Source organism: Oryx dammah, unplaced genomic scaffold (genome assembly GCF_014754425.2).
Source record: "Oryx dammah isolate SB20612 unplaced genomic scaffold, SCBI_Odam_1.1 HiC_scaffold_29, whole genome shotgun sequence".
Taxonomy (NCBI): Eukaryota; Metazoa; Chordata; class Mammalia; order Artiodactyla; family Bovidae; genus Oryx; species Oryx dammah.
In genome coordinates, this window is record NW_024070213.1 from 11,907,551 (window position 1) to 11,926,422 (window position 18,872).

Consider the following 18,872-nt stretch of genomic DNA (forward strand, 5'->3'; position numbering starts at 1 on the left):
AACAAGCCAGTTGTGACTACAGTTGTTAACACCGTCTTATATTAACTGAAATTTGCTAAGAACATAGAACTTTAAAAAAGGTAGGTAATGAGAGGTGATAAATTAACTTGATGAGGGGAATACTTTCACAAAGTCAGCAATCACCACCCTGCCCACTTAAAACATCTTACAATTTGTCAACTGTCTCCCTGTGAATCTGAAAGAACAAGCCAGGTACCCGCCGTGGGTGGGGCGTTCAGATGCAGTGTGTCCTTAGGCAGAGATGGACCTTGGCCTGTGCCAGGCCTCCCTGTCCCAACTTGCTGGGACAGAGCTGTGGGCTTGAGAATGTGTGGAGGCTTTTTTTGTTTTTTAAATCTTAGGACACAGATTTTGTTAAACACATTTTCTACACTATGTAAATATTACTGCCTGTTTCCCCATGCTTCTTGTATACTTTCCAAGACAATACTATCCAACACTGATATTTATGGCTCTTGAGCACCATAGAATTTGAGTATTATACAGCTCTAGAAATTAACTTTACACTTTGTTATGCAATCTTTTGGAGAAGGCAATGGCAACCCACTCCAGTACTCTTGCCTGGAAAATCCCATGGACAGAGGAGCCTGGTGGGCTGCAGTCCATGGGGTCGCTGAGTTGGACACGACTGAGCGACTTCACTTTCACTTTTCACTTTCATGCATTGGAGAAGGAAATGGCAACCCACTCCAGTGTTCTTGCCTGGAGAATCCCAGGGACGGGGAGCCTGGTGGGCTGCCATCTCTGGGGTCGCACAGAGTCGGACACGACTGAAGCAACTTAGCAGCAGCAGCAGCATGCAATCTTTTAGTGCTGTAATGGACTCGGTTCCAAAATGGATAAAAAATATATATGCCATGACCCATTCTTTAAAAATGTTTCCTCATTCTGAAAGGAGTTTATGCAGCACCCCAAACACTACAGTGTGGAATTTTAAGGATTCCCACCTGGCAGACTCTCAATGGGTAACACCTCACACCACCTCCTACAAACCTGTTAACTAACGTGAGCACAGACATTTACGCTGAGAGCTGGCCTTGCCCACACGGAGAACGTCTCTCTCTGCCACAGGGGCCGAAGGGCAGCAGCTGGGTTCTGGGAACTGTGGACACGGCCGGCCAGTCCAGCGGGTTTGGTTTGGCTCTCAGAATTGAGCGTGTCTGTCAGAGGGGGAGGATCAGAAACAGATAACAAACCCCGCAGACAACTAGTGAGACCTTTAACGCTGAGGCCATCGGGACTGCAGGAGCAACGCTCTGCCGTGGCTGAGGTTTAAGTGCTAAACCAGCATACAGCTCATCCACGCCCACGAGTCACTGCGGCCGAGCAGGACAGAGGGCAGTGGCCTCGGCGGCAGTGGCGTGTGGTCAGCACACACTCTCCATCCAGCACATGGCCCCCGACTCTAGGGCCTTGTGACAGGGAGGGAGGAGGCAAGGCTCCCTCCCTTGCTTGATTTTTGCCTTCTTAGTGCCGACTCAACACCTTCCCTGAGTGGTCTCCTGGCTCCCTGGTGAGACGACAAAATGACCTTTTACAAGCTCCCGGTGCAGCAGTTCAGAGGGGCCATGGAAGGGGCTCCAGTACTGACCAAAGTTCAGGGGTCACGTGGGCTGCTGAGGGACCTCGGGGACCCACGACCACTGTAGAGAGGACCATGCACGCTGGTGGGGGGCAGGCACAACGTGGTAATACAGCAGCTGTACTGACGCGGAGAAGACTGCAGGGGGCTGGACGGTCATTCATTTGGGTTTGTTAAAGGGAAGTGTGTGTGATGTGATTTGAAAGCTCTTGGGATCGTTGGGTTTGAAAAGAAAACGTTCCCACAGCCACTAGAACTCAAGATGGGAGACCCCAGACCTCCAGTCCAGTCTGGCTCAGTGGATGCTCAAGGCTTAGCACACGGGGAGCCTGAGCCCCCGGAAGCATGGGTGAAGCCACACTTTATGCCCTAATGTCTGTGAAGCAGCTTTAAGGAAAGGCCCAGCTACTAAGTTCTGTTCAGAGCACTCTGCACGGACGTCACTAGCAGGCCCTGCAGCCTCCAAGGGAGGATGTCGAAATCAGTGGCCGTGAGCAAGGCTCTGTAGCACCCCTTGCTTGAAAAGGCAGGTCCGGGGATTCATGTGGAGGGGCATTTCCAGAGTCGGTCTGGAAGCTGGTTGTTCGAAGGCCTGAAACAATCACCTAAGGGGCAGTTAGGGCCCCAGGAGCCCCCTGGGCTACTGTTGTTCACTCAGTCATGTCTGGCTCTTTGCAACCTCATGGACTGCAGCACGCCAGGCTTCCCTGTCCATCACCAACTCCCGGAGTTTGCCCAAACTCATGTCCACTGAGCCAGTGATGCCATCCAACCATCTCATCCTCTATTGCCCCCTTCTACTCCCGCCCTCAGTCTTTCTCAACATCAAGGCCATTCTAAACGCTCAGCACAGTGAGCAAGAATCCCAGCTGCTCCATGTAATCACAAACACTTGGTGAATTTTAGCCCCTTTTGGGGGACTGCGGTGCTATCTCCTTGTGACTTTTGTTTATATGTGGGCACTGTGTTCATGTGCTTGGTTTGTGTATTTTCTGTTGCAAAGTGTTGGTTCACGTCTTCTGCCCATTTAAAAATTATGCTGTTCTGTCTTTTTGTTTCTGATTTTAAAAATATCTTCTTGAGTCAAGTCCTTAGTTTGGTATATATACTGTGAATATTTCCTCCCAGTATTCTGATGAACAGAAATTTCAAGTTTTGATGAAGTACAACTCTTCATTTTCTCCTCTCATGTTTAGTGTTTTATATCTCTATGCCTGCTGAACTGGGGGTAATCTTAGCACTTTGCTAATAACTAGAACTTCCTTAAATGCATTTCTTTAGTAAGGCTTAAAAACAACCATCCACTGCTAACCCTTGGTTTGTGTGCTTGGTTGCTCAGTTGTGTCACTCTGTGACCCCCTGGACTGTAGCCCACCAGGCTCCTCTGTCCATGGGATTCTCCATGCAAGAATACTAGAGTGGGTTGCCATTTCCTTCTCTAGGGGATCTTCCCTACCCAGGGACAGGACCCAGGGCTCTTGCATTGACAGGTGGATTCTTTACCACTGAGCCACCTGGGAAGCCTTGGTTTACAAAGGCTCAATTTTAGAACCCAAACACTGACTTCACCCAGAGTTCCAGGGCTACTAAGGTTTTAAAAACAAAAAGTGCCCTTTAAAAACTATTCGCTCATTCGGCACGTAGGTCACACGTGTCTACTGGCAGGACGAGATGATCTGTATCAATCGGGCACAGTGCTGACAGGTATGCCAGGGCTGGGGAGGACCACAGAGTGTCTGCGGCTCAACCGTAGTTTCTAAATCTCTCCGAAAGGAAATTCTATTAACATACTTCTCTGCAATTTGTCCCATGGTCACAATTCTACATTCAGATTCTTCCCTATGTCTAACTGAAATATTTATTTTATAATTGAATACACTCTCATCTTGGAGAAGGAAATGGCAAACCACTCCAGCATTCTTGCCTGGATAGTCCCATGGACAGAGGAGTCTGGAGGGCTACAGTCCATGAGGTCACAAAGAGCTGGACACGACTGAAGTGACTTAGCATGTACGCTTCTGTCCTCAGTAGAATATGAAAAGAGAAACACAGGCTTCCTCACCATTGAGACAAAAGCCTTCATCCAGTAACTGAGCTCCATGCTTTGTCTTTCTTTTAAATTTTTCTGTGTAATCCAACCTTTAAAAATGCTTATTTTTTAATACTCCAATCTTCTTCAAGCCTTTTACCTAATTTTTTTCTTTTGGTGCAGTTTGAGCTAGGAGGTCATATGCAAATACAGCCCTAAACTGAGGGGTTAGTTTACATCCCCTTTACACTAGAATAACCGACAACCAGGGTTGGAAAAAAGCCGAGAACTGATCTGACTGCCATCACCTTCCAGTGCTGGTCCCTTCCACAACCTTCTCCTCTGGGGAAGCAGTCATCCCACATGTGCTGTCCAGTCTTCCTGTGGACAGCCCAAATATTCTTTCTGCCAGGGTCTGCCTTCTCATGATGTCTGCTCATGGGTGTGGGGTAAACAGGCTGTCTACAGGGAGTTCATTTCCTCACCTGTAATCAACTGTATGGGGCCTCCCTGGCAGCTCAGTGGTAAAGAATCCGCCTGCCAAAGCAGGAGACCCGGGTTTGATCCCTGGGTCAGGAAGATCCCCTGGAGAAGGAAATGACAACCCACTCCAGTATTCCTGCCTGGGAAATCCCATAGATTGAGCAGCCTGGTGGGCTACAGTCCATGGGGTTGAAAACAACTGGACGCAATTTAGCGACTAAACAACAACAACAAACTTTGATATATCACTGTTCCTGCTTTGAGATGTCCTGTCTCTGCAAGATTTTGAAGTAAAGTTTCTAAAATTAACTAGCCATGTGCTCTGTTTTCAGTGGGCTTCCAGTGGTTTTTTAACTACATAGTTACTAATATCAAAAGAACCTATCAGAAATTCAATCTAAATCTTTCCCGTAAAATTTTTCCTCTTTCAAGAAGAAAGTAAAATTTCCATGGTAACACCCTAAATTTGAGATGTAGGCCTTGCCTCTTCCATCACGCCAAGCAGGTGGGTGACTGACAGGCCCTTAAACGTGCTTGGTTTTAGGTAACGTCCACACCTGGGAGTCAGTCCCCCCGTGACCCCACAGCATACTTATCAACCACCTCTGCTGTCATCGCTGCCTGCAACCCTGAATCACAGAAGTGTCCTATTTGACACAGCCTCCCCTCCTGGATTACCGGCGAACAAACAGGATGCATTCAGCTGGGAGACAGAGCGTGGCTTCAACCCTCTGGAGCAGACGCATAGCCGACTGACACCACGACCACGGTCCATGAGGGGCTGGGACACCACGACCCCCACTCTGCAGCCAGGAGTGAAAGCAGCTGAAGATAAACACTCGAACACTACTCCAGTTCTTTTTCTATTTTTATTTCTCAGGGCTGATTCAACTTTTCTTTCCTTTACTTTCCACGGCTGCTCTCTACCTCTGTCCTCCTTGGTTCTTTTATTCATGGTTTTTGTCTCTGGACTAGCCTTCTCATTTTGCTACTGAACTCAAAAATCATAACATGGAAGAAAAGAGAACTGATGGATTTTACGGTCAACAGTAAACAGAAAATGTAGCGGCGGGGGGAGGGGATCACCTAAATTCATTCATCTCATGGTTCTCTTGTTTGAAAAACTCAGTAAGTAGGTCATAACTCACAGCTCCTGAGAGACAGCTGACCTGTCAGGGGTCCTGCAGGTCAGACTTCCCGTGCGTGGCCACCATCACAAGCCCCTTAACTGTCTCCCTTCTTTTTTTGAGAAAGAAGAAAGAAGAAGGAACTTTATTTTCTTTCTTTTTTGGAGCATAATTGCTTTATCATGTTGTGCTAGTCCCTGCTGTACAATGAAGTGAACTGACCATATGTATACATGCGCACTCTCTTGAGCTCGCCGCCCCTCTAGGTCATCGCAGAGCGCAGAGCTGGGCTCCCTGTGTTATATGTGAGCCTCCCGCTAGCTCTCCATGTCACACGTGGTTGTGTATATGTCACACTACTCTCCCAATTCGTCTCTGCCTTCTCAACCAGCCCTTTCTGATTCTTTAGCAAGTTACCCTGAAGGAAGAACAAAATGGGGGCTCCTAATTTCTACTGAAGGACCAACCCCTGTTAAGAATCTTGATTCTGAACCCGGAATTCCCCAAAGCAGCTTCTACTGCATCAACTTATAGAGCAGCTGGGTTGGGCGAGGCTGTCGTCCAAGCCCAGGTGGGGGTCTTACCTGTTCCTGGGTCATCTTCTGCAGCTCATTCTCCCATGCTGCCTGGTCGTCGTCCAGCTTATAGGCGGCTGGTGGAGTGAGTCCTCGGAGGATCAGGGGGTCTCGGTCGTGACAGAGGGCGGTCAGGTGTCTGATGTACAACTTGAGCTTGCTTCTGTTTTGGTCAAGTTCTAGGAGGGACTGGATGATCTGAAGCGAAAAAAATGAGGAACGACAAGGTCAGTCTGAAACGAGAAGGTCCAGTCTCTTTGTGCCTCCCAAGGCAAAGAGACAGAGTGAGACTAGAGCTCTTATAACCACTAACCGCCCTCTTTGTCCACACACATCTACGAAGCCACACCCACCCATCACCGTGCTGGGAGCCACGTGGGGGGACTGGCATGTACATCAGCGTGAGATGGGATTCCGTGTTCAGGTGGGGACTAAGCACAGCACTGGCTTGTTTTTGCAGAGATGACATTCCTGCTACAGAAAGACTGCAGTCCCCTCACAGCTGCTCATCCACCTATTTACGGGCAGCTACAAAAACTCTAGGTATTCTCTGAGTTCCCAAAGCTGGGTTGGAAGGGAAAAAGGATTACAGTGACCAGACTCCCTCTGTCCCGTTGTCTTTTTCTTCCAACCCAGCTTTGGGAACTCAAAGAAAACCTAGTCCACCCTCTGTCCCTTCCCCCCTCCTCAGGAGTCCTGCTCATACACTGCACTCCATGCTCAGTGGTCACGACTATCCACTGGGAAGCAGCATTCCTGGCTTTCCTGCGAATGATCCCATTTTCTACCTGGTAATGCTTTGTTCGCACCACCTCCATGCCATAGCAGCGCATGGGTTTAGGGCAGCCGAGAGCGGAGAAGAGACTTGTACGATACTGTATGACATCTCTTATGTCCAATTTAAAACAGTACAAATGAAGAGACGTGCAAAACAGAAACACACTCAGGTTTAGGGGCTTCACTGGCGGCTCACTGATAAAGAACCTGCCTGTTAATGCAGGAGATGTGGGTTCGATCCTGGGTCAGGATGATCCCCTGGAGGAGGAAATGGCAACCCACTCTGGCGTTCTTGCCTGGAGAACCCCATGAACAGGGGAGCCTGGCAGGCTACAGTCCATGGGGTCGCAAAGAGTCGGATACGACTTAGCAACTACACAACTACACACACACACAAACGCTGCAAGTGAAACGTGCTCATCTGAAAGCCTGACGCACACACGTGTCCCTCCACCTCCTGGAACAAAGGATGCCTCTGTCCCTGGAAGGACAGTGATCCTCTCAGCTATGGGAAGGGTGATGAGTGAACTCACAACGGAATCTGTCTTGTCCTGGCTGGAGGCCCCGCACTCGACTCACAGAGGCATCGACCCTCCTTTTAGACATGACAGACAAATCCTTGCACAGCCCTGACACCTGACCCCCGGCTGGGCGGGACCAGCTCCACGCGGGGTCTTCTCTCCAGAGATGGGCCAACACTGTCTTACATTCCCTTTACCCTGAGGAATGACTACCACCTCGGCTCCGTCGGAGAGCACGTTGCACAACACACGACCTCATCGGACAGCTCTTGGGACAGCTTTGGCCAGGCCCTTGGTGCTGGGCAAGCCTGGGCGGTGGAGGAGGGGCTGGGCTGGCCCCCCGTCTCCAATTCTGAACCGCAGGCACAGCGTCTGCCTCACACCCAGCCTCGTGGGGGCCGCCAACCCAGCAGATGCTGGCATGTCCCTGACGCTCCCTGGGCTCAGGGCAGAGTCTGCATCTGCTGGTGTCACCGGGTTGGCATCTTTCACCAATAGGATGCCCTGATAAGGAACTCGCTAATCTTCAAGTCAGGAGAAATGAGGCCTGGTACACCGAATTCTGCCACCCCCCTCTCTCCAGAGGACTCCCCTGCCGCTTGCCTTATTTCCTTTTAAGAGTTTCTAAAATAAAGTTTTATGTATTTTTTTTAATTAAGAAATCAGTGCAGATTTTACTCTGAAAAGTATGGGGGGGAACAGAAAAGAAATAATAAACAGTCTATAGGTTTTCCACCAAGAACAGCACTTGCAACATTTTGCTGATTTTCTTCCAAGTCTTTTTATAAACTTACATAAATCAACTTTTAACTGTATCATACTTCACATTTTGCTTAAGACCCTGTTTATCCATTTAATGTTACATTGTGAGTCCTATTCACGACATTACGTATTCCTGGAAAACATGATTTTTAATGGTTGCTTTATAGATATATCACATTTCCTGTTCCTAATGCTATTTCCATGAAATAATTAAGACAGGCAAGAGCCTCAGCTTAGTGGCTAAAACAATCTCTAACTTACTAGAGAGATCAGAGTGCAGACCCACATGGTACATAATACAGAAGTTGGAGCCCAGCTAGGAAAACCAGAGAAAGTGAATCAATTTAGCAATATTATTTTTGAAACACACACACTCACACAACTGTCTGGGAACAAAGGTGATACACTCAGGGGCTGTGGGTCAGGGGGGAAGGCTCTGGGCTCTTACGGGACCCCTCCAGGTCCGAGCCCTGTGTTGCCTGTGGTGTCAACACTGCCAACCGCAGAAGGAGGAGCTGTTTCAATAAAGCACAAGGTCTGGAGAGTGGGGAAGTCGGACAGGTTTTCACAAACAACGGTACTCTCTCAGAAAAGACTCAGGTTTTCTTTCTGGCCACAGATGCGTATTCACACTGTAGAGAGCTCAGAAACTGAGTTTCAAAGCAGAATCTTTAAAGGCAAGTTCCAGGCCGTACTTCTTGAGATGCCCGCCCACTGTGCACGTCAACAAGCCCACTGTCTGGTTGCTGTTCCCTTCATACCCCTCATGCTGCCACGCACCGCAGCCATGTTTCCAGCTTGGCTTCCTCCAGCCTCTTTCATGGACACACTGATTAGAAAAAAAATCTCTCTTGGGATTTTCATTGGATTTGTGCAACTTACTCCCATTTTGTGTGTGTGTGTGTCTACATATAGCTGCCATCACATTTGGGCTACAAGGCAGAAAGAGCTGATACCCTAGGTAATTACTGTTTGAGTTGGAAAACTGACATAAAAAAGCATGAAGACAATCTGATAAATGGTGGTAAGGGGAAGGTCAAATTTCTTATAGTAAAATGGAACCTGGAAACATGCTAGCTCACTGCTGTATGGCTGGGAATGAAAAAGTGGACTCTCAGGCCTCTGTTCTTAATCAGAGATGAATCTCACACTGACTTAAATATATTTCACGCTCAGGTGCTAACTGATAACAAAATACGTAGTGTTTTGCACTCTGTAATTTTTCAAAGTCCAACTGAAAAGTTACAAAAATAACAGAATTTGAAGTTTTTTTTCCAGGATAAAAATTCTTTCTATGCAATGGCCAAGATGCCTTTTTCTCATGTTAAAGGGAATTGCTTTTTAAAAACAAAACAAAAAACTAGAGAGCTTACTCCATGAAAGCATATGAAGCTGCCCAGCCAGCAGTCTCTGAATGTGTCCATTAGGAGAAAAGTCACTGAAGCCTGTCTGAGACCCATTTAGCCATGTCCATCACGGGGAAAACACCCTCATCTCTCCCCTCCCCCTCCAAGTCGAACTTGGGCCGACCACCCAGAAAGGAAACTGTATTTCCCACAAGGAAGAACTGTGACCGCCTAACCTCAGGAGGGAAGAGGGACACTCGCCGAGTAGGAAGAGGATGCTCACAGGACCCAGAAGTTAAGTCTTTGGTCCACGTGAACTTCAGAGGGTTGGTAAGAAGTGCCACCAAAAGCAAGGTGGTCAGGCCACATCACAGTTCTATAGCTGTGCAGAACTAGAGTTATCTTTTTTTTTCTTTTGGCAAAAAGAAGTAAAAAAAAACGAACTTGTCGAGATAACCTCTGCTTCTAACAAACAGAACGCCAAAACGGCAACATTCCCCGAATCCAACATTTACCACGTTGTTAAGGAAAATCATTTAAATTAAAAGAACAGATGAGAGCCTTTCAGCTGATGTCCTGAAAGCTTTGTTTCTTCTGGCACAGATTTACTTGCTTATGAATCAGATCCTCAAAATGGCCTCAGAGGCCAGTGTGTGATGACATAAAGTGACCTCTGGAAGGTGTTTATCTTAACCTCCCCTCCACTTGAGTATGGTTGGACGTCCAGAGGTGTTTTAGAAGACAGCCAAGTTGCTTCTGTATGCTATGATACAGACTGTAATGGAAAACTCTACAGCATCCCATTTCTGCAGCCCATTCATCTAACAGATGGGGACACACCTGCCTGCGCCAGGATGGGACATGTGATCAAGTCCAAGGCCTGCTCTCCTTTCCCCACGGTTTCTGCATCAGACCTTCGTAAGTATAGGGTGGCTGGTTGTGACACATTCTGGGAGCTCATTTTGAGAGCAGAGGTTTTATACCTTGTACTGCATGTTATGTGGGACTTAATGCATTTGCCCTTTTGGTACTAATATTTTACTGTTCAAAAGACGCCACTATTTTTTAAGCTGCTGCTAAGTTGCTTCAGTCGTGTCTGACTCTGTGCGACCCCACAGACGGCAGCCCACCAGGCTCCCCCGTCCCTGGGATTCTCCAGGCAAGAACTGGAGTGGGTTGCCATTTCCTTCTCCAATGTATGAAAGTGAAAAGTGAAAATGAAGTCGCTCAGTCATGTCTGACTCCTAGAGACCCCATGGACTGCAGCCTACCAGGCTCCTCCATCCATGGGATTTTCCAGGCAAGGGGACTGGAGTGGGTTGCCACTGCCTTCTCCGTTTTTTAAGCTAATTAACATTTATTGATCATTTACTGTGTTCCTGGCAAAGTATTTTTGTACTGATGATTTCTCTGTCACTAAAAGATCCTCTTGTTCTTCCTTCTGTCTGCTGACATCCTGGGAAGCACGTTCAGATGTTCCTGAATTGCTGCATAAACACCAGAGGCTGTTCTGATTTCTCACTGGGTCACCGTCACACTGCTATCCCCCAAGGTAGGCTCATCAAGAAAGTCCCCGAACAACCGATGCACTGACTTCCCCAAAACATTATTCTCTTAATGATGCTCCTGTCCAGAGGTCCCAGCAGAAAGCTGAACTTTGAAAAGTTAAAAAGGAGGCAAGCAAAAGGGAACAGGAACATGAAAAGATGTTCAACATCATTACTTATTAGATTAATGCAAATCAAAGCTACTATGAGGTATCATCTCACACCAGGCAGAAAGGCCATCATCAAAAAATCCACAAACAACAAATGCTGGAGAGGGTGTGGAGAGCAGGGAATGCTGCTACACTGTTGGCGGGAACGTAAATTGGTACAGCCACTGTGAAGAGCAGCATGGAAGCCCCTTAAAAACCAAAGACAGAGATACCGTATGACCCTGCAACCCCACTCCTGGGCAAGAATCCGGAGAAAACCGTGATTTGAAAGGGTACGTGGACCCCAATGTTCACTGCAGCACTGTTTACAGTAGCCAGGACACGGAAGCAGCCTAAATGGCCATTGACAGAGGGGTGGATAAAGAAGATGTTGTACATTTATACAGCAGAATATTACTCAGCCATGAAAAAGAATGAACTAATGCCATCTGCAGCAAAATGGGCATTTCTAGTTAGAACCAGACATGGAACAATGGACTGGTTCCAAATTGGGGAAAGGAGCACTTCAAGGCTGTATACTGTTATCCTGCTTATTTAACTTATATGCAGAGTATATCATGTGAAATGCCAGGCTGGATGAAGCACAAGCTGGAAACAGGTTTCCACAAGATTGCTGGGAGAAATATCAATAACCTCAGATATGCAGATAACCCTACCCTTATGGCAGAAAGTGAAGAGGAACTAAAAAGCCTCTTGATGAAAGTGAGGAGAGTGAAAAAGTTGGCTGAAAATTCAACATTCAAAAAATGAAGATCATGGCATCACTTCATGGCAAATAGGGAAACAATGGAAACAGTGACTTTATTTTCTTGGGCTCCAAAATCACTGCAGATGGTGACTGTAACCATAAAATGAAAAGACGCTCGCTCCTTGGAAGAAAAGCTATGACAAACCTAGATAGTATATTAAAAAGCAGAGACATCACTTTGCTGACAAAGGTCCATCTAGTTAAAGTTATGGCTTTTCCAGTAGTCATGTTTGGATGTGAGAGTTGGAGTATAAAGAAAGCGGAGCACCGAAGAATTGATGCTTTTGAACTGTGGTGTTGGAGAAGACTCTTGAGAATCCCTTGGACAGCAAGGAGATCAAACCAGTCCTAAAGGAAATCAGTCTTGAATATTCATTGGAAGGACTGATGCTGAAGCTGAAACTCCAATACTTTGGCCACCTGATTCAAAGAACTGATTCATTAGCAAAGACCCTGATGCTGGGAGAAACTGAAGGTAGTAGGAGGGGACGACAAAGGATGAGATGGTTGGATGGCATCATTAACTCGATGGACACGAGTATGAGCAAGCTCTGGGAACTGGTGATGCACAGGGAAGTCTGGCATGCTGCAGTCCATGGGCTCACAGAGTAGGACATGACTGAATGACTGAACTGAACTGGGGGGCTTCCCTGGTGGCTCAGATGGCAAAGAACATGCCTGCAATGAGGGAGACTTGGGTTTGGGAAGATCCCCTGGAGGAGGGCATGGCAACCACTCCAGTATTCTTGCCTGGAGAATCCCCACAGACAGAAGAGTCCGGTGGGCTACAGTCCATGGGGTTGCAAAGAGTCGGACATGACTGAGTGACTAAGCACAGCACAGCAACAGAAACATAGAGGGTCCTAGAGAGTGTCATACTCTCTATGACATCCCTTTTATATGGAATCTAAAAATAACTGATACAAATGAATTTACATACCAAAAAAAAAAACCAACAAAAACACCAGAAAGAGACTCACAGACTTAGAGAACGAACTTATGATTACCAGGGTGAAAGGAGAGGTCATGTACACACTTGGATAATTAAAATGCATCACCAGCAAGGACCTAACTGGACAGCACAGGGAACTGTGCTCAGTGTTATGTGGAGCCTGGATGGGAGGCAGGTTTGGGGGAGGATGGATACATGTCTGTATCTGGCTGAGTCCCTTTGATGTTCGCCTGAAACTACCACAACATTGTTAACCGGCTATTCCCCATTACAAGATAAAAAGTTTTAAAAGTCTGGGGGGGCGGGGAAAGGAGGCACAGGAATAAAATTCGGCAGCCTGGCCTCAAAGTCCTTTTTCATGTCAAGAACTGAGCTTATCTTCTTGGTTACGATGTGCATCAGGACCAGGAAGACTAAGGATGACACCAGGTCTCTTTACAAAGGTTTGGAGCAGGTGTTACTTTCTCACTTAAATGCAGCTACTTTGTGAAACAATGCAGTTCTTTCAAGAAACAGAGTGAATGGAAATTACATTTTTGCTACATTAATTAGATACTGTATATCAACTCACACATATTATTGATACTAAAAAAATTATACATTTGGCTTAACAAACATTTAGTGAGTGCCTTCATGCTGGGCCACACACAGCTTTTGCTGGCAGGAATATTAAGAATGCATGAATGCTAAATCGCTTCAGCTGTCAGACTCTATGCAACCCCATGGACTGTAGCCCACCAGGCTCCCCTGTCCATGGGATTCTCCAGGCAAGAACCCTGGAGTGGATTGCCATGTCCTCCTCCAGGGAGATGTGGCCCTGTTTTGCATTAAAAAAAAAAAAATGAGATAATGGAGCTAATGTGTTGAGTGTACAAGAGAATTAAAATGTGTAAATTCAGGATTTATCTCTGTTTTAACTTTCGTTTTGAGGTTTCCTTCAGGCAAACCTTCAAACTGCTAAATAAACCTCTTTATCTTGATTCAAGGCTTGGTTTGACTTGTCCTTCACAGATAAGGTTAGAAAATTCAACTTTTGTATTCTTAATGCTCTCTGAGATCCAGCTTTTTATTTAGCCTTCCTATCTGGAGCACAGGCAGGACACTCAGTGGACCCCCTGCATGTTTTTGGTGTGGTGGTCCTTACTCATATTTAATCCTAACAAACAGAAGACAATTGTGCATTCCAGAAAAGCCTTCTGTCTTATGCACCTGCAAGAGAGATGCTGGGCAAACACATGCCTCATGCGGCTGCACCCTCACGATCACCAGTAAAGCTAAACTAAGAAGGGTTCGTGCTTTACACCTGCATGCCCTTCATCAAAAACCAAACTTCACTGTTAACAGTGAAAACTGGGAACGTTTCAGCAGCGTTAGCTTGAGTTTGTGCCTAGCTAGAGGGCTACAGTGATTGAAAACAAAAAAAGATTTCTTTTGGGGGGAAGTCGATAAACTTCTAAAATTTCATGAAAAGTTAAGGGATAACCTAAAGTTAAATGCAGACAAGTCCAGAGCTCCAAGTCCTGACCCTCCACGTCACAACCATTTCTCATGTGTGTCTACTTCACTCCCCACACAAACTTTACAGAATGGGAAACTGTCTTGCATTCCTCTTCCAAAACAAAAAGTCATGACAAATACAAAAGCCAGAATGACGTTGAAAGTGTTAGTCACTCAGTTGTGTCTCTTTGTGACCCCGGTCAGGCTCCTCCGTCTATGGGATTTCCCAGGCAAGAATACTGGAGTGGGTTGCCATTCCCTTCTCCAGATCTTTCTGACCCAGGGATCCAACCCAGATCTCCTTCATAGAAGGCAGATTCTTTACCGTCTGAGCCACCGGGGAAGCCAGGATGACGTTACTTCTACTGTAAAGATTCACTGTGGGTTTCGAGCATGAGCCGCCTGTTCTCCTTGCTCGGCCCTGCAGTAAACGCTCCCCTTGCCTCACCACAAACTGGTGTCAGGAGATTGGCTTTGCTGCATGTGGGTGAGCAGACTCAAGTTTGGTTTGGTGACACAAGGTCACTGATACGAATAGATGTTAATCAGAAAACTTACTATATACAAACATACCTGGTTCTAAGAGTAAAAACTCTCTCCAAAGGTTTCAGATTTAAAGGGTTTCATGGCTTGTTAAAAGTGTAAGTGTGTTTAGGAAAACTGGAAAAGGTTACAGATTTGAAACATGAGAGAGAAAAAACACAACAGTGGGAAACGTTTACAAACTAAAATGCAATCATTTCCTCTCAGTTTTACAGCTCAGAAATCTGTTGTCAATTTTCCTTTAAGCGCACATTACCACTCCAGCAGAACAAAACAGAACCTCCCCTACTTCCTGATCCAGATAGTCCGTACTCAGAGTTGTATGGAGATGGGGAGTGGGGTTCAGAATAAGATGAATCTTAGAATCTGAACCACAGGACTGCTAACTGCATTGTGCCTATTTACTCCTTATTCAGTTAAAACCTAACGTATCTTATTCAGATCCAGAAATTCCGCTTGAACAGAGAGCAGTGTGAGGGAAGGGGGCTCTGGCTGAGCCCACCTCCCTGTGGCCAAGAGAGCAGGTTGGGGCGGGAGGTAAAGTTCTTACTTCAGTACTTGGAAACTTGTAAAAGACATGAAAATGAGGTGACCCACCAACAGGAGGGCAGACAGCACATCCAGATGAAGACGGGGCAGATTAATGGGCAGCAAGTGGACAGAACGCTGCAGGAGGCAGAGAAGCTGGACAAGCCAACCCCGGGAGGGGACACCAGGGGATGCACAGCGGGCACCCTAAAGGGGTGCTCAGACGGGGCCGAGTCAAGGAAGCACCCACTCTGCCAGACTCAGAGCTGCCAGGAGCAGGTACGTATCCCAAGATTCCTCTTGCCTGCTCTTTAAATAAAGATGGGAAAGAAGCATCTTCAATTTAGTTGGCTTGAGGCTTGCCTCTTCACAACAAATTATTTATTATATTCTAGTAAACAACGTAGGGGTTAAATACTTGTGTGTGTGCGTGTGTGCATCGATGTATATATACTTTACATGACTTTCCCATAGCAAAGTTCCAGGGCTGTATACTAATGAATGTCAAATTATGGGGAAAATGTCTGGGCACAGGAGAGAAAATGAGGCAAAAGAGGGAGAAGCTCATGCTTTTTGAGTGGGCGAGTCAGCTGAAGGTGGATAATGAATTTCACAGGAGAAACCAGGTAGGCAGCTGGCCACAGGCAAGAATAGCGGCCTCAGCTCCTTGTGAATCTGTTCACACACCATGTGCCCACATCAACTCCCACCCCGCCGGTCCGCTGGGGCCTGAAGCCCAGCTCCTGCTGGACTGCCGCTGTAGTCAATCACTTCTTGGCTTATTACATGTTTACAAGACAGAAGGATGGATCTGAGAAAACACCAACATGCTTGCTGCCTGCTGGGCGGAACACAGTGATGGCCTCATCAGGACACTTCGTCTCTTCTCTAACCTTTGGGAGTGAAGGACGGACACGAAAGGCTGACCTAGCTAGGATCTCAATGAGTCACCAGAGAGGAGCGTCTAGGTTATGGGGCACCCAGCCACTCGGTCTGCCTCAGGGTCCACAGGAAGACAGAGAAGGAGAGAGGCAAGCATGGTTATCTAGTGACTAGGAGATGTGACAGCTCATCTGTCAAGGGCTCCCGCGTGGAGGCCAGGCTCTGGAGGAGACTCTTCTGTGACGGGCAGCTATTTTGAGGCGGGGTTAAAAGGACAGGGGTGTGTGTGTGTGGGGGGGGGTTTGGGTGTGTGTGGGTGTGGGTGTGTGTGTGGGTGTGGGTATGGGTGTGTGTGTACACGCGGAGGAGCTGGAGGAGCTGACCACAAGCGATTTCCCATGTGATGGCGTGGACGCCAGCATCTCCAGCTGCAAGCTCCTGACCACCCCGCCCCCGAGGGTCATGTGCCCTCTGGAGCCTCATTAGACAGGAAGCCGGGCTGGGAGGGTACAGGAGAGAGGGAAGGTTCCTATAGCCTGGAAGGCAGGGGAAGACGGAAATGTATCTGCATCCCTGTGCACACATCAGAGACGAGTATCTGTGCTGTCAGAAATGAGCCACATATAGGCACTGAATCTCCTGATGCCGAGGCTGGAGACAGCCAGGACATGTCCTGTGACAGGTCAGAAGCATCTGTGACTCGGTGTGTGTAAGGATGCACCTGTACACAACCTGTAGGGGCAATGGGGGGCCGGGGGCAACATGGGGAGAAAGACCTGTGCCCGTATTTCAGCAAGAGGACAGCTCAGGACCTGCTTGACTGAGGCAGGAAATGCTCCAGGACATCAGCCACCAGCCCTTCAGGGACAGAGAACAGCACGGTGGGCAGGAGCATCAGGGTGGGGCCTTCACCCCTCCAGGTTGAACCAGCGCCCCACCTCCACCCGCTGCTCTGCCTGTGTCCTCGTCCCCGCCCCCCCTACATGAAGAATCTCCTCTCCGTCCGCACACACCGGAAGTGTCATGAATCTGAGAACCCAAGCAGGGTCTTGGCTGCTCTGAGCGGTCCTGCCTGGACTTAGGTCTGCCACAGTCAATCAGGAAATCATCCTGAAAAAGCAAAGTCTTTCTGAAAATTTTATACACCATGAACAAATCCCACGGATTAACGATTTCCAGACATCACCCCCTTCACCTTGGGAGTCATCCAGGCTTTGGGTGGAAGAAAAAGATTTGGGAAAAACAAAAATTAGGAAGAGTGTTTTCCGTTATGTTTTTCCCTACCCAGTTTCTCTATATGAGAATAAAACCTCCTGCACAGTCACTGAATTAATCTCTCCTCCCCCTATTCTCTGTTAAAATTCTCTAGCATAACACAAACTCTGATAGACATCACCATTTCAATCACTAGTTGCTGAGGTTTAAGCAAAGCTTTATTATCTGAGGATATACAAGTGACTATGACAAAAGAGACTCAGCACAGAAACCTACAAGTTGTGACTGATATTATACAAGGTAACAGCCAGGGCTACCTTTATTTTCTTGGGCTCCAAAATCACTGATATAGTGACTGCAGGCATGAAATTAAAAGACACTTGCTCCTTGGAAGAAAAGCAATGACAAATAGACAGCATATTAAAAAGCAGAGACATCACTTTGCCGACAAAGGTCCGTCTAGTCAAAGCTATGTTTTTTTCCAGTAGTCATGAATGGATGTGAGAGCTGGACCATAAGAAGGCTGAGCACTGAAGAATTGATGCTTTTGAACTGTGGTGTTGGAGAAGACTCTTGAGAGTCCCCTGGACTACAAGGAGATCAAACTAGTCAATCCTGAAGGAAATCAGTCCTGAATATTCACTGGAAGGACTGATTCTGAAGCTGAAGCTCCAATACTTTGGCCACCTGATGCAAAGAGCTGATCACTGGAGAAGATCCTGATGCTGGGAAGGATTGAGGGCAAGAGAAGAAGGGGATAACAGAGGATGAGATGATTGGATGGCATCACCAACTTGACAGACATGAGTTTGAGCAAACTCTGGGATGTAGTAAAGGACAGGGAAGCCTGGCATGCTGCGGTCCATGGGGTTGCAAAGAGTCGGATACGACTTAGTGACTGAATAACAACAATATTAACCTTCAATATTTACATGTTGTCTGTGGTGTGTTCCCAACTTCATGAGCAGAGCTGGTTAGATCTGACAAAGGGTACAGATCACAAAGGATAAAATACTTACTCTCTGTACCTTTAGAAAAAGGTCTGCCAATCCCTAAAGCAGACCCATTCCAGATAACAGGTGAATATAATATCAGAGAGGAAATGCTTACAATCTTCTCAGATTATTTAAGAAGTAAATAATTACAGGTAAAATTTCAATTCATAATGAATATCACTGCTATCAATAGTAATATCAGGGGCTTCCCAGGTGGCACAGTGGTAAAGAATCTGCCTGCCAACATAGAAGATGCAAGAGACATGGGTTTGATCTCTGGGTCGGGAAGATCCCCTGGAGAAGGGAATGGCAACCCACTCCAGTATTCTTGCCTGGAGAATTCCATGGACAGAGAAGCCTGGCGGGCTAGAGTCCACGGGGGTCATAAAAGAGTCAGACATGACTGAACACAAGCACAACAGCAGTTTTGTTGGTTGGTTGGGTGTTTTAAAGAAACATACAATTTGCTTCCTATCTACCAATGCCAATAGATTTCTGTAGCTTCTTCCCTTTCAAAAAACAGTAATATCAACACAAAATAAAACACTGGTTGAATAGAGAACTGGATGTGG

The 18,872-nt window shown here is 46.9% G+C and overlaps 1 protein-coding gene across 4 annotated transcripts in view; it reads right to left on the reverse strand.

Moving 5' to 3' along the window:
* ERC1 (ELKS/RAB6-interacting/CAST family member 1) overlaps positions 1–18,872 on the reverse strand; it is a 273,734-nt gene that overhangs the window by 16,841 nt on the left and 238,021 nt on the right. For all 4 annotated transcript variants that reach the window (XR_005719752.1, XR_005719751.1, XR_005719753.1 and 1 more), the window contains one exon: positions 5,827–6,015. Coding sequence is in view for 1 of the 4 variants with exons in the window: in XM_040233666.1 (XP_040089600.1) it covers positions 5,827–6,015 (189 nt within the window). In the remaining 3 variants the exon portion in view is untranslated. The remainder of the gene's footprint in view (positions 1–5,826; positions 6,016–18,872) is intronic.